The sequence below is a fragment of the Anas platyrhynchos genome, chromosome 35, assembly GCF_047663525.1.
Source record: "Anas platyrhynchos isolate ZD024472 breed Pekin duck chromosome 35, IASCAAS_PekinDuck_T2T, whole genome shotgun sequence".
Taxonomy (NCBI): domain Eukaryota; kingdom Metazoa; phylum Chordata; class Aves; order Anseriformes; family Anatidae; genus Anas; species Anas platyrhynchos.
The window spans coordinates 4406203-4419680 of NC_092623.1; the positions used below are offsets into that span (position 1 = coordinate 4406203).

The 13478-nt window shown below is 39.5% G+C and overlaps 1 protein-coding gene across 4 annotated transcripts; it reads right to left on the reverse strand.

Moving 5' to 3' along the window:
- Window positions 1–158: 158 nt before the first annotated feature.
- On the reverse strand, window positions 159–12837 carry LOC140000936 (serine/threonine-protein kinase RIO2-like). Of its 4 annotated transcripts, XM_072032040.1 has the most exons (10): window positions 12680–12836; window positions 12350–12488; window positions 11411–11527; window positions 10315–10490; window positions 8255–8634; window positions 6450–6641; window positions 5961–6053; window positions 4571–5081; window positions 3786–3879; window positions 159–476 (listed from the first exon to the last, which is right to left on the reverse strand). In XM_072032040.1, exons 2-5 carry the CDS (start codon window positions 12480–12482, stop codon window positions 8545–8547), a joined length of 516 nt encoding a protein of 171 aa, XP_071888141.1. In that variant the 5' UTR covers window positions 12483–12488; window positions 12680–12836; the 3' UTR covers window positions 159–476; window positions 3786–3879; window positions 4571–5081; window positions 5961–6053; window positions 6450–6641; window positions 8255–8544. The 4 variants fall into 4 exon arrangements, with proteins under 4 accessions (XP_071888141.1, XP_071888144.1, XP_071888142.1 ...); XM_072032043.1 differs by lacking the exon at window positions 8255–8634 and having other exon boundaries at window positions 12680–12837; XM_072032041.1 differs by lacking the exon at window positions 3786–3879.
- Window positions 12838–13478: the final 641 nt, after the last annotated feature.

Consider the following 13478-nt stretch of genomic DNA (forward strand, 5'->3'; position numbering starts at 1 on the left):
GAAGATTCTTAATCTATACAAAAACAGTAAAATTGACCTAAAACAAGATACTGTTGGAAATACTGTACTTAAATGATCGTACCTAGTACTACTAATTTATTTTAAATCACAGTCGATATTTTTAACTAGGAACACAAAATAAAATCATGCAAACAAAACCAGAGGAACCAGCGTGATGTTTATTAGTTTCCAAAAATACACGGTATTGTTAAGAACTTTTTCCTCCACTGTATAAAAGGATGCTTGGTTATTAGGTAACTGTTTTAGCTGTATGTACTGTGAGTTTTCTCATGTTCGGTGGCAGCTATGATAAATTATCCCCAGAAACTAGCTGCATCCAAGCTTGACTTAATGTTGTGCATATTTTCTCGACGTTGTTTGGTATAAACGTTTGCCTCTCCTTTCTGTAGTCGTCGCCTCAGAGCAGACTTCTGCTGTTTTGTCAGCTGACATTTTATCTTCCTTTTCACCAGTTCCTACAAATAAATAAACAATTCAGTATCAGAAGTTTTTTAACATCATTTAGTACTAACATTACCATAATGATACTGTATTCTCAGTACTAACATGAACATGTGGTAGTGAACCTGTCGAGAAGACCACCATGCGCTGAGCAGCTGGTGATCCACACCAGGGTTAACTCGAGTTTGCCCAGGCCTGCCCTGTGCTGTGCTGCCCATACTGTGTGGCCCCAGAACCCCCTGTGGGGCTGCACAAATCCCTTGGCCTGGGGCAAACTCAGCCAGCTTCTTGGGACAGAGGAGCCTGCAGGCAGCTTCCGCCTGGTTCCAGTGATTACCACTGCTCTGTGGTCTTGCCTTTATCTAACAGAGCAGAAAGAAGTTATAATAAGAACTTCACCTCTTCTCAACAGCAGAAATTGAGCAAGCAGAGTTGTTTCTTTGTAAGAAAATCATGTAATTATCTCAACTGAGTGAAAGGGGAGAACCTCTGCTACAGACAAGGTCTACAGTATAGCTATGTGGTTTGGAGTCAGGGTCAGGGCTCTAGCATTTGAAGGGGTGTACGATCACCTGTGCTATTTTTTTTTTCTTTTAGCGTTAGCTCTAATAAAAAGCATCTTAGGTGATATCTTGCAGAGTTTAGGTGCCTTTCATTCAGGAATCATAATGAACCAGTACTTTTCAGTGCAAAACATATGCCTTCAGCAAAAATGATAATGTCCTGTGCTTGCAGATTTGACAAACATCTTGTAAGTAGAAAAAGGACCAAGAGAGTTTGCTCCAGCACAAGGAGAGATCTCCTTGTCCTTATCACAACCCATGAATATTTTTTACATCATCATGTTTTCTCCCCCTTTTTCCACCTGAGGACAGGGCTAAGAGAAGCATGGAGGAGCTGAGGTACCTGCTGGTGCAAAATTACCCCACAATCTAGTAACATTTCTTTTGCATTTACCCCAATTTCTCTTGCCTTGTTTTTTGTTTATGATACTGTCAGCACATTAAGTAGTAAGTTGGTAGTTAAGTCAGGAACCAGAAAGAATTCTTTTGGCACTGTTTAAAAACTGCTGTGACTAATACAACTAAATTATGCAAATACAAGGTAGTAAATAAATCCAGGTACCCAATGCTGATTTCAGTAAGAATGCTGTAGTAATTACATAGTATTCACCTGAATAGTAGTTTCCTAAGCTTTACCACATGCAGGTTGACTATCAAAAATGTGAATAAAAAGAGTAGTATAAGATCTGTCTTTCTTTCCTCGGAAGCTTAGCAGAACTCAGTATTTAAACAAGAGCATTTTGGAAATTAAATCTGTGAATGCTCTTTAAAAATATTCCAGAAGAAATTCCTGAGGAAAGCTGGTAAGAACTAGTTTAAACTGGGCCACTGATGTTTTTCTTCTGTCAGTAAGACAATTGTCATCCTCTGCTTTTTATAGGCAGAGCTCTGAAAGAAGGCTTCTCTACTTCTCCCACTTCAGTGGACAGATGACTTCCTTCACAGTTCATACAAGGCTCGCTAGAAGAAACTTTGCAATACAAATACCAGATATTTTCACTATGCAAAAATGTAAATTCACAAAATACTACTGCTCAACCACAGCATGCAAGTCTCACTAGTCTCTCCATCATCCTAAGCCTGACTGTAAGCAAAATGAATAAACAAATCTATCATTTATTATTTAAATTTTTGCATAGTTTGCATTATTTCCTATAATTAAATTGCAGCAGTCCCTACAAAGATTTGTACAAGCACAACAAGACATTTTATTTTGTCTGGAATAGCTTATTGTCTGTAACTCATAAGGCTTTCTTTTTGGCACAGTCACCCAGCTATGACTGCACCTACTGCTATTACTGCTATTGTTTATACATGCCCATATGAATTCCTTCTGTGTGTTTAATCTGGAAACCTGCTTATGTTTTAATGTGTTTCTTCATTGAGAAAGCTATATAAACAACAGAGAAGTGCTAGAAGCAGTAACAGGCATTGGCTCTAAGCAGCTCAGTGGGTCTTACTGCAGTGCCTTTTGTGTTTTTCGTTTTGCAATCACGTTCTGATGTTACAAATAGCTCATCATGCATATCCTTTCTTTAGTTCTAGTATTCAAAAGTTCAAATAAGATTTAACAATGGGCAGAAACATTTTACTTAGCGTAAGAGCATATAAATGGAAAGATTACACAAAGTAAATTGACACAGGATGTTTATGTGGCTGAATCTCTTGAAAGCTGCTTCTGCTTTTATCTTTCTTTTAGAACAGAATATTAGGTACTTAAATGCCATTTGAATATTTTAACAAGTTCGATGTGTCTGCCTACAGAAAAAACATGTGTTCGCTAAACAATCAGGAAGGTTTCTACAGTGAGTGACCACTGCTACCACCTACTGGTGTACAGAAATATAATTTCAAATAGGGATCTATAGGCGATTCCAAAAGAAATCCTACACATTCAGGTTAGCAAACTGAAAGGGAAAAAATATGTATCGCATGGATCAGAAGCCAGGCGATTCCTAGCATTTATCCTAGCATTTATCCTAGCTCTTCTTTACTTCATTTCATAATTCAAGGCTAATTCTTTTTCTCCTTAATAAGGCACAAGGCCATGTCCTACAGTAAGAACAGGGATGACTAACAAAAGTCTCTCTTTCCTTCACACGAAGTCCTGTAAAAGTCTTACACAACTTGCAAACATGCTGTTCCCTAACACATTTATTTATGCATAAAACTGGCCTTTCTTCCATTTAAAATTTAGACACACTCTTTAAAATGTGATAGAGGTAGCCATACTGGATAGTATACTGAGTAGGGATGAAGAAAGATGTAAAATTCTGCCACAAAGTATTGATTTATGTAATGCTGAATGTCAAATTCATATTGCCAAAGACACCATGACTACAATGAATTCATATCTATGTTTCAGAAATGTGGTAAGAGATGTGTTAAAAAGACAGATGAAAAAAGGCCAAGTTAAATCTTTACTCACGCATGCAAATTTAAAATACAAAAACATTAATTATGGGCAACAGAATTGATTTCTAGCAACAGAAATGAAATTAAAGTTGCTAATGCCGGAGTAGAGCTTTTGTGAAAGAGCAAAGAACAACACATGAAGTACAGCACTGGATATAATTCACTTGTAAACATGTAGAAAGCATCAGACCTATTTTCTGTGAACATGGAACTACAAACCAAAGATGTACATAGTAGTAATCAATTAAAGACAGTTACTGCTAACTACGTATTTGTAAAAATATCTTCAACAGCTACGTCCTAAGATGGTATCAGAGTAAACTAGACAGTAGCAGTAATAATTACCGGTGGAATGGTTGAACAGCTCCCAACACTGCTGGCTGACGTACTTTTAGTTCTTGTTCTGTGCTCCGCAATATGAACCATACTGTCTTCATTTCTAAAATATGTAAATTAATGTTTTATTCCATTCAGTGAGCATCATGTTTCAGTCATTTTTTTGATATACAATCAAAAGTGCTAGCAGAACATTTGAGTACTACAGAAAGAACATTTACATTTGAAATATTAACACTAGTTCAAAAAACACATTTTATGACAGGAAGGATTATAGTGCAATAGCCACATACATACTACACAAAGTAGTGTAAGAAAAAGAAGCTTCAGAACACTAAAAAGATTAATTCAGATTCTGTACATTGCCTAGGCGTAGAATTTCATGAAAAAGGAAAAATTCAAAAAGAAAACAGGGTATATGAACTTTATATATGCATTCAGGTACATGGGGAGCTTGCAAACTAATAGTTTGAATTTTATATAAGAAGGGGTTAGCTTAAAGGTAAGAAGGAATTTCCAAGTGTGTCAGTAAAGGCATTAAAAGCCACATGGTATGACGTTCAGTAAAATATATTTGAATAATATATTCCAAAGAGCTTGTTCTTGCTAATTTCAGCCGAATGAGGGGCAGAGGCTGAGAAAGAGCACTCTAATTATAAACTCACTTGTCAAAGCTACTTAGCAGCAGCAGCGTTTTAATATAAAAAAAAAACTTTTACTCACATTATTACTAGAAATAAAGAAAAAAGAAGAAAATTTCACCACACCACTAGACAGTAAATATAAGTATTTACCTGTAAGGTCTCAATTCCTTATTTAAAGTTGACAAGTCAACCAGATCAGGGCATTCATCGTTGTCCTTATCACTGCTGCCCTCTGTCTGATTTTCAGCAGCATTGTCAGGTATTCTTTTGTGCTCAGAAAAACCAAGTGCACAACTCTCTGCATCTTCACTGGACTTCGAAAGCACAGACTGCCCTTCAACCTTTTCTAAGGCTGAACTCAACTCTGACATACTCAGTCCTTGTGAATTTTCACTACTTTCTGTGGCTTCAGCATCTTCACTGTGATAACAAGTCTTCAGAGGTTCTGCTTTCAGAAACCACTTCATATATGAAGTCTGCATTGTTTTCTTTATCTTGGCTGAGGAAGTTGGCGTTACTTTCAGCATCTTCTACAAATTCCCTCTCCTCTGTTGTATGATCATCCTCATCAGAGCACTCTGGGAAAAGCAGCTCATCATCTTCCTGCATTTCCTTTGTATAACCACTGGCAGCAATCTCTATGTCAAGAGAACTCTCTCTCCTGAAAGAAATAGAAGTGAGCTTTCTTTTAATATATCAAATCATTATGCTGTATTTTGGATTAAAAATACTATCCAGTTAGACTATAATTACCATGCTATTAACAAAAAGAGTATACTCCATTGGAACATAGGTAACATATTACAGTGCAGGGCTTTGGGTAGTTAGCAGAATGTAGCCTGACAGAACCAGACTTTCATACAAGATGATTCCATCTTCATAATCAGCACTTACTGAAAGCAAACAATTTGATTTTAACAAATATAATACTTAAATTATGCTTGTGCAAACAGAACGATGAAGGACATGTTGACACACACACAGACAATTCCCCTTTGAGAAAGGGCTCAGAGTGATATAAAACCCTTTTAACTGAATCAGCTTTGCTCTTAAAATATGTGAGAAAATTGTTTGCTTTTCAAAAGGGACAAGCTACAGTAGGAAAATTTTGAAGATAATATTTGAAGAGGCGGTCACCACATGTACTAGCATTTTGAAAATTAAATTTAAAATTAAAAACTAAGTTAATACTTGATCCCCCAGGACTGTTAAATATGTTTTTAAGAGTCAGAGAAACTAATTCTGCGTCACCGTAACATTTACGGCATTTGGATGTATCTCCTTCCCCTAGCTGCAAGAGGTAAGACAAAGGAGACAGCAGATTTTAAGACGTGCTTCAGTTTTTGGAAACCACTTTTAGTAACTGCCAGTGAAGAAAGTATGTATCCTTTTTACTGTAAGAATGACAAAAATATTTCAAATTGGCTCTTTTTCCCCCTGTTCACTTCTAAAATCATCTCTCAGAGGCATCCATTTTTCTCAGAAAACCAACGTAACTACCATAACATGGGGGAATTACGAGTCAGCTGGCATTTTTTACCTGATATCTTGGAATGATGGGAAGAGCTCACTCTCATAGTTGAAGCATTTCTTAAAAAACTCCTTAATGCAGTTAACATCCCTGTCAAAATACCTGTTTAAAAAATACAGAATTGTAAAAATGCAATAATCAAGGAAATTAAGTCTACTGGTATGACAAACTTTTACTCTACTTTCTTGCCTTTTATTTGAATATTAATGACCATCAGTGACTCAAAGTGAGAAAGTACACGTGTAGGTATACATACATAAATGCAGATTATTTCTATTCATTTCTTAATTGAAAGAAATAATATTAACTGAGAAGCAATTAATTACACATTTATCCTAAGGAGATTTCTACTCATTCATGAAACAAATTGCATTTGTAATGTATGGTGAAAACAGTAGAAAAAGAATTTGAAGCAGGCTTATGAAAACAAATCATGGTTGACTATTTGTTGTTATCAGCACTTAACTGGTTTATTTTGCATACATCATTTGTACGTACCATTCAGCATTTGGATGTGATGTTGATATCATCTGAGGGAAATCAATCATAGTGACATGATCATCATTATCCAGTATGAGATTAAATTCATTGAAATCCCCATGAATCAAACCATGATTGCCAAGTTTTACAATTAGATCCATTAATTCACTGTAGACAGCAGCAGGGTCTTCGATGTGGTGTACTTGGCATCTGGAAAGTTAAATAAAAAAGAAAATATCCTGAACCCTGAAGGAATTAATTTAAAAATATAGACAAGGCATATGAGTTACATCTGAGAGAATGACAGGGTCACAATTTGAGTCATAAGGGATCTCCAGAGGTTACTAGTCCAATACTCTGCTCATAGCTATGTCAATTCTGAGATTAGATGAGACTAATCAGAGCTCTACCAATGCGGGCTTGAAAGTTTCCAGGGATGGAAACATACTGTGCAATCTCCACCACACTGCCCTCATGGGGAGAAAGCTTCTCCTATCTCCAGGTTAAATCCCTCGTTTTAACTAAAGCCCTTTGTCTCTTGTACTCCTATCAAACACGATGGTTATGCTGCCTAATTTAAACAATGGATCAGCAAATTTTTATGTCTGGATTGTTTTAGGTAACTTAGGTCTTCTTGTATTCAAATGCCATTCAAATGTCTCACAAAAAAGTGTTTTCAAGACTAAGCTGGGGATAAGGCAAAGCCAAAAAAAAACAAAAAAAAAAAAGCTTAAAGCACTCCAGAATATACTCCAGCATAAACTCCAGAATAAAAGCAAAGTATATGTTTTGCCCCAAAAGTGCGCAGAATAGACATCACCTTATTTTTACAAGCAGAATAAATAGGCAGCTATCTTATTATACCAGGAGCTGTCAAGAAGCCGTCATTTACAGCTAATTTGTGATATATTTTGGCCTGAATGCAACACTGTAGTGTTATGAGAACATATCAGTTGCACATACAAACAAAACACAATGGAATTCAAGCAGCTCTGTAATAGGCTGCTGTTGAATATTTTCATATTAACAGCAAAATTAATTGGTGACATTTCTTATAGCCAGAGGTCTGTATCATAAAATATATCATTTGTTCTTTGAATTTGGAAGTCATCTAAACTGGTATCTTCTGAGATGCTGATCACCTGAAATAATTTCTCATCTAGTACAGCATCTCCTTCAGGAAATGCTTAGTTAAAATTGCAGAACTGGGATAGCATGGTAAGCCTCACCTGCAATGCCCACATGTAACTTTAAAGCTTTCTGTCTACAGGACAGATGTGGAACTATTTAACAAAGGCGGGGAAACGGGATAGAATAAAGTCTTCAAAGGCACTTCTTCAATGTAACTCTTCAACTGTATACTTTGGGATTAATTACACTGAACCTTTGTTACTGTACATTATACAGAGTATCAAATAGCTATTTTGCATTCTGCTATGGAAACAAAACAAGCCATTCATTCACATACAAAATTCAACATTTTTTCATGTTTCTGGATGTTGAAAAACTGAAGAAAAGTAATCTTCCTTGAGCAAAAAACAGCGTTCAATGCACACAAATACATAAAATAAAAAATAAAACAAACAAAAAACAAACACCCCCAAAAAAAATCAACACAGAAGTTCTACAATGGCAACTGTACAAGTTGTAATCCTACCTGAATCTTTACCACAACATGGATCATGAACTGGAGCTCAGAACGTGGAGGATACACAACTCAATACTGAATATTTGATATACTGAATATATCAATATTGAATATCATTGAATAGATAACATATAGAACATAAAATTTCTGTGTAGAAAATGGTTGTAGCACTAACCTCTGTATCAAATTGCTCCTCTGATGTATTCCGTACTTAAAAAAAAAAAAAAGTCTATTTCCACCAGTCTTTTTGGACAAAGAGAGTATGTTTTTAGTTTTCCTTCTCTCACCAATTTCTCCAAATATAATGAAGCAGAACCCTAGCTGTTCTGGGCCTGACTTTATTCATGCTTTATTCAGCATGATCAGAACTAACTCACACGATAAGGAAAAACGTCATCCCTGCTGTCTTACTGAACCTATCGTTGTTAGGGTTTCTGTAAAACAGACTTCAAGCTTCCAAACTTATTAAGGGTAGCCATCAAGGAGTTCCATAATAACTGCATGCCTGTTGTAGTCTACAGGTTTTGGAACAGGAAATCCTCTGTCATACAAAGCCTGGAAAGAGACAACATATTGAAAAAATAAAAGATAACCATTAAGAAAACATTACATACCTGACAAACTACAAATATAAGATAAGCAGTTAAGCACCATTGCGGAAGCAGCATCCTACACATTATTCAACTGCTAACTGTAAAAGTCAAATCATGTGCTTAAGGAGGAAGAGCAATCTGAACTTTCACTACTAACTATGCTTCTGTATTTTCCAGAGTTTAGTTATCCTGCAGGTGGCAGGAAAACACAACGGGATAGAAAAACAGCAGAATCGTATCTGGTCTGTTAGCTTAAGAAACCACCAGCAGATAATTGGGAATAGGGTGTTAGAAAAAGGTTCAACAGTTCTTGTAAATACAGTTTGGCCTGGTCAGGTAATCCACACTCAGTCTCAGTAAGGCAAAAGTTTCTTCTTAAATATTAATATCCAGTATTACACTACATTAAAGATTAACTAAAGGTAGGTCATAGTATTTTGTAGCTCTGTTAGCTTGCTCTAACCATATTTACCAAATCATTCACTTGATTCACAGAATGGCTCAGGTTGGAAGGAACCTTAAAGACCACCTGGTTCCACCCCTTCTGCCATGGGCAGGGACACCTCCACTAGACCAGGCTGCTGAAAGCCCCATCCATCCTGGCCTTGAACACCTCCAGGGATGGGGCATCCACAGCTTCTCTGGGCAGCCTATGCCAGTGCCTCACCATCTTGAGCACAGAATTTCCTCCTAGTATCTAATCTCAATCTACCATTATTTTAATTTAAAACTGTTACTCCTTGTCCTATCACAACACTCCCTGAAAGAGTCCCTCCCCAGCTTACCAGTAGGCCCCCTTAAGTACTGCAGGCTGCTATTAGCATTCCCTTAAGCCTTCTCTTCTCCAAGCTAAATAACCCTGACTCTCAGCTTTTCTTCACAGGAGAGGTGCTTCACCCCTCTGATCACCTTTGTGGTCCTCCTCTGGGCCCACTCTAACAGCTCCACATACTTCTTGTGCTGGGGGCCCCAAACCTGGATGCAGCACTCCAAGTGGGGCCTCACAAGGGCAGAGCAGAGGGAGACATTCACCTCTCTCCACCTGCTGGCCACTCCTCTGTTGATGCAGCTCAGGAGGCTGCTGGCCTTCAGGTATGCAAACAAATACTTCTGGCTTATGTCAAGCTTTTCATCCACCAGAACATCCAAGTCCTTCTCTGCAGGGCTGCTCTCAGTGTGCTCTCCTCCCAGTTTGAAACTCATCGCTTACAGACCTAACAAATACTCTGTAATTATGTTTGTGGAAGTGATCCAAATTGACAAGACTAAAATACTAGTAGATACTTCACGAATTTTCCCTAGCATATAGTCTTTCCTAAGACAAGGTTAAGTGAAATGGCAATAGTTTATTCACTGCCTTTATTAAGACTCAGATGACTGGACAGCTTCACCTGAAATTTTATGGAAATTGCTTCAGTTCCATACGACTTCCATGGCAAAGTTTGATTTTGTCACTTGAAAGTATACAAAATGCATCAGCACTGTCATTCTCTGAAATGTATACTTTAAGTCCACTAAAAAAAAACAAATAAAAAGCATACATCCTAACATATACTGCAAATATGAAGTGATGAGAAGATAATCTGAGAAGTACATTCCAGACTATTACATCGTTGTTAATATGGTGCAAACAACCACCTACCTTCATGTAGGCAAACTCTTTCATTGCTGCTAGCCGGGATAAATACAGCCATGACATTTTGTGCCTGTGCTTATGGTAGTCACGCTTATTTTTCAGGCTGCGAAAGGAAGTTCTTCCAAGCCTGTGCAATTTCATTGCAAACTGCTGCTCGTCTTCATTTGCAACAATATAAATATCTAGGAGAAAAAACAGCAGCACAGATCTGAGAAATAAATGGTATCTGACAGGTATATAATGCAACAGTGCAGTGAGAAATCGGTTACTTGACTTCTTGTAACTGCTATTTCTGGAATAGCAAAGTCTACTACACTTCTTTTAACAGAAAAGACAACCAAATTTGTATATTATGTATTACAAATCTTAACAAGAAGAAGTCATTGGTGAAGAGATTATGCTGCTCCACTAGTAGAATATCATAGAATCATTACGGTTGGAAAAGACCTCCAAGATCATCTGGTTGAACCATCCATCTGATCTGAAACATATTTCAGACTAGGGGATAAGAAGTAACTTAATGGCACACTAGAAAAGACTTCTCTTGACTGGACAGAAAACTCAAGGTACCTCTTACTTTAAAACAGTGTTAGCAATTGGCTATGTTTCATTTTTACCATTTGTCCCCAATAATCCTCTTTTTTTTTTTTTCGTCATTTTTTAATGACAAAAGACATGCTGTGCCAAATTACAATCAACATATGAGCATGAGAAACCAAGATAGCACTCCAATAGTTTGGACTGTATATTACTTTTTTTTTTTTTTAGGTGGGATGAAACATTTGATGTTAACCTTTTTGACAGAAGGCTTCAAAATTCTTTGCAAGTCACAAGACAACTGTCACCTGTTTGCAAAATACCTTTTAAGGAACCATCCAAGAATTGTACAAAATGGTCAAAGTGGAACAACACTTGTGAAAAAAATCAGATGTAGTCAAGACTCACACAGAACTTGAAGTGACCATAAATTTTGGTGTTTGACAGATTAACTGATATGACTATCCAAAGGTAAATTCACCAAGTTTCCAACAAATTAACAAAAATACAGACCCATTTCTTCTAAAAAAAAAAATTATATACTGAAAACACTTTTTTAAATTACCTGATTCTTTGCCAACACCCATCTGGTTTCCAGCAGAACTGATGACTTGCCGGGAAGACAGAGTTCTCAAGGCAAGGTAATCATATCCCGCATTAGTTAACCGATAGCCCTGGACAGCTAGGAAAAAATAAATTACACAACATTTCATTCCATATTATGCATGTGTTTCTTTTAAAAGAAGTTTCATTTTGGTCTCTCTTTTTTTTTTTTCCTGCTTATGGTACACAACACTCAAATAGTATTTTCACTGTTGGCTAGTATCAACCCAACTTGACAGTAAGTTTAAATTCGTGCAAGCCTTTTGAAAACTAACTGGATAAAAAGTAGACATTTTGTTAGCCCCTTGGTAACGCAGGCAGTGACAATGGTTCAAATTGCATAGGATTACTTTGAAAGATGATTACTTAGGAGACACGGCAAGGATTCAGGATTGTTTCAAAGACCTAAACCAAACCTTAATGGTCTGAAAAACGGAGACAAAAAGGAGATGAATTTCATGAAGACTCCCACATTGTGCTTGCAAAGCCAGATGCAAGTGCAAGACTAAAGGAAATCCAACGCTACTAACAGAATGGGACAGAATAAATACTACTTTAGTGATCGTTCCTGACCGGCTGAAGGTATAAGGCTTTTGCAGTCCGCTCCAGTTTGTCTGCTGTAAGACTGTAACACATTTGGGCTGATCCCTATGTGAACTTAAATACTACCTTAGCTAACAATTATTTATTTTATCCACGAATTTGGACGAACGAATCCATGAATTTCAGAAATCACCAACACCATTTGTTGCTGAAGGAGTTCACATTCCCCAGCTAGCCCCAAGGCGAGACGGGGCTCACAAACGCCCCGGATACCCGAATGACCAAGCTACCGCACTTCTGTGGCGCTGAAGAACCGGGAGGGCCGGGAGGAGGCTCCCAGCGCAGGCCCCACACTCACTTTTGGTCCGCTCGTAGGCCAGGAGCTTGTGCTTGGCCAGCTCCCGCAGCACCTTGTTGCAGCCGCCGTGCTTCAGGCTGGCGATGGGCGCCACCGGGCTGCCAGGCACGATCTCGTGGTTCTTCATGCCCATCTCCACCTGCCGGGGGGCGAGAGGGAACGGTCGGCGGCATCAGCGGGGAGGGGACGGGAGGGGAGGGGGGGAGCTGCGCCTTCCCTTCCCTTCCCTTCCCTTCCCTTCCCTTCCCTTCCCTTCCCTTCCCTTCCCTTCCCTTCCCTTTTCCCTTCCCCTGTCCCCGTCCCGTCCCGTCCCGTCCCGTCCCGTCTCACCGCGGTGAGCACCCTGAAGTGCTGCCCGCTGAGGTACCGCAGCACGGCCACGTTCGGCTTCCCCACGGCGGCCGCGCCCGCACCCCCCTCACAGGGCTGGCCGGCCTCACGCGGACGCACCGCGCATGCGCACGCCCCCCTCTCCCCTACCTCGCCCTACCGGCGGAGCCTGTTTTGGGTCCTGGCAGCTACATAGAGACGCGTGTCCTCCGAAGTATCTTCGCATACCGAGCCGGTAGCAAAGTCACTTACAACTCAAAATAGAGACAAAACAAGCCTCTACGAATCGAGACAGAATAAGCCTTAAGGTGATGGCTTAACCCCTCGCTCTACTCTAAAAGAGTTAATGGGGTTGCGTGTGTATCTGCCCAGACCGATCCAGTGGGAACACCACCCAGGGCACCAGACACCCAGAGCGCTGCCCCGGCTGCAACTGCGCATGCGCGGCCACCGCCCATGGCCATGAGGGGGGTGTGTGTGGGGGTGTGTGTGGGGGGGGGAGGCTCCCAGTGCGCATGCGCCTGGCAGCCCCGCTCGGTGCGCACGCAGAGGGCAGTGGGGCGGGGCGGGGCGGGGCGGTTCCAGACCCGGGGGTTGCGGGTTCGAGTGCCGGGGCGGACACGTTTCTTCGCCGTGACACCCCGTTATTGCCATAACTAATACCGGGGCCCAAAGAGGCAGAAATACAGCTGCAGCCATCCCATCCGTGTGTGGTTAGGTAGCAATACCTGGGAACAAATCATGTCTAACCTGCGGTGTGATGTTGCTCACGGAGGCTGGTTTTCCATTATATGTTATC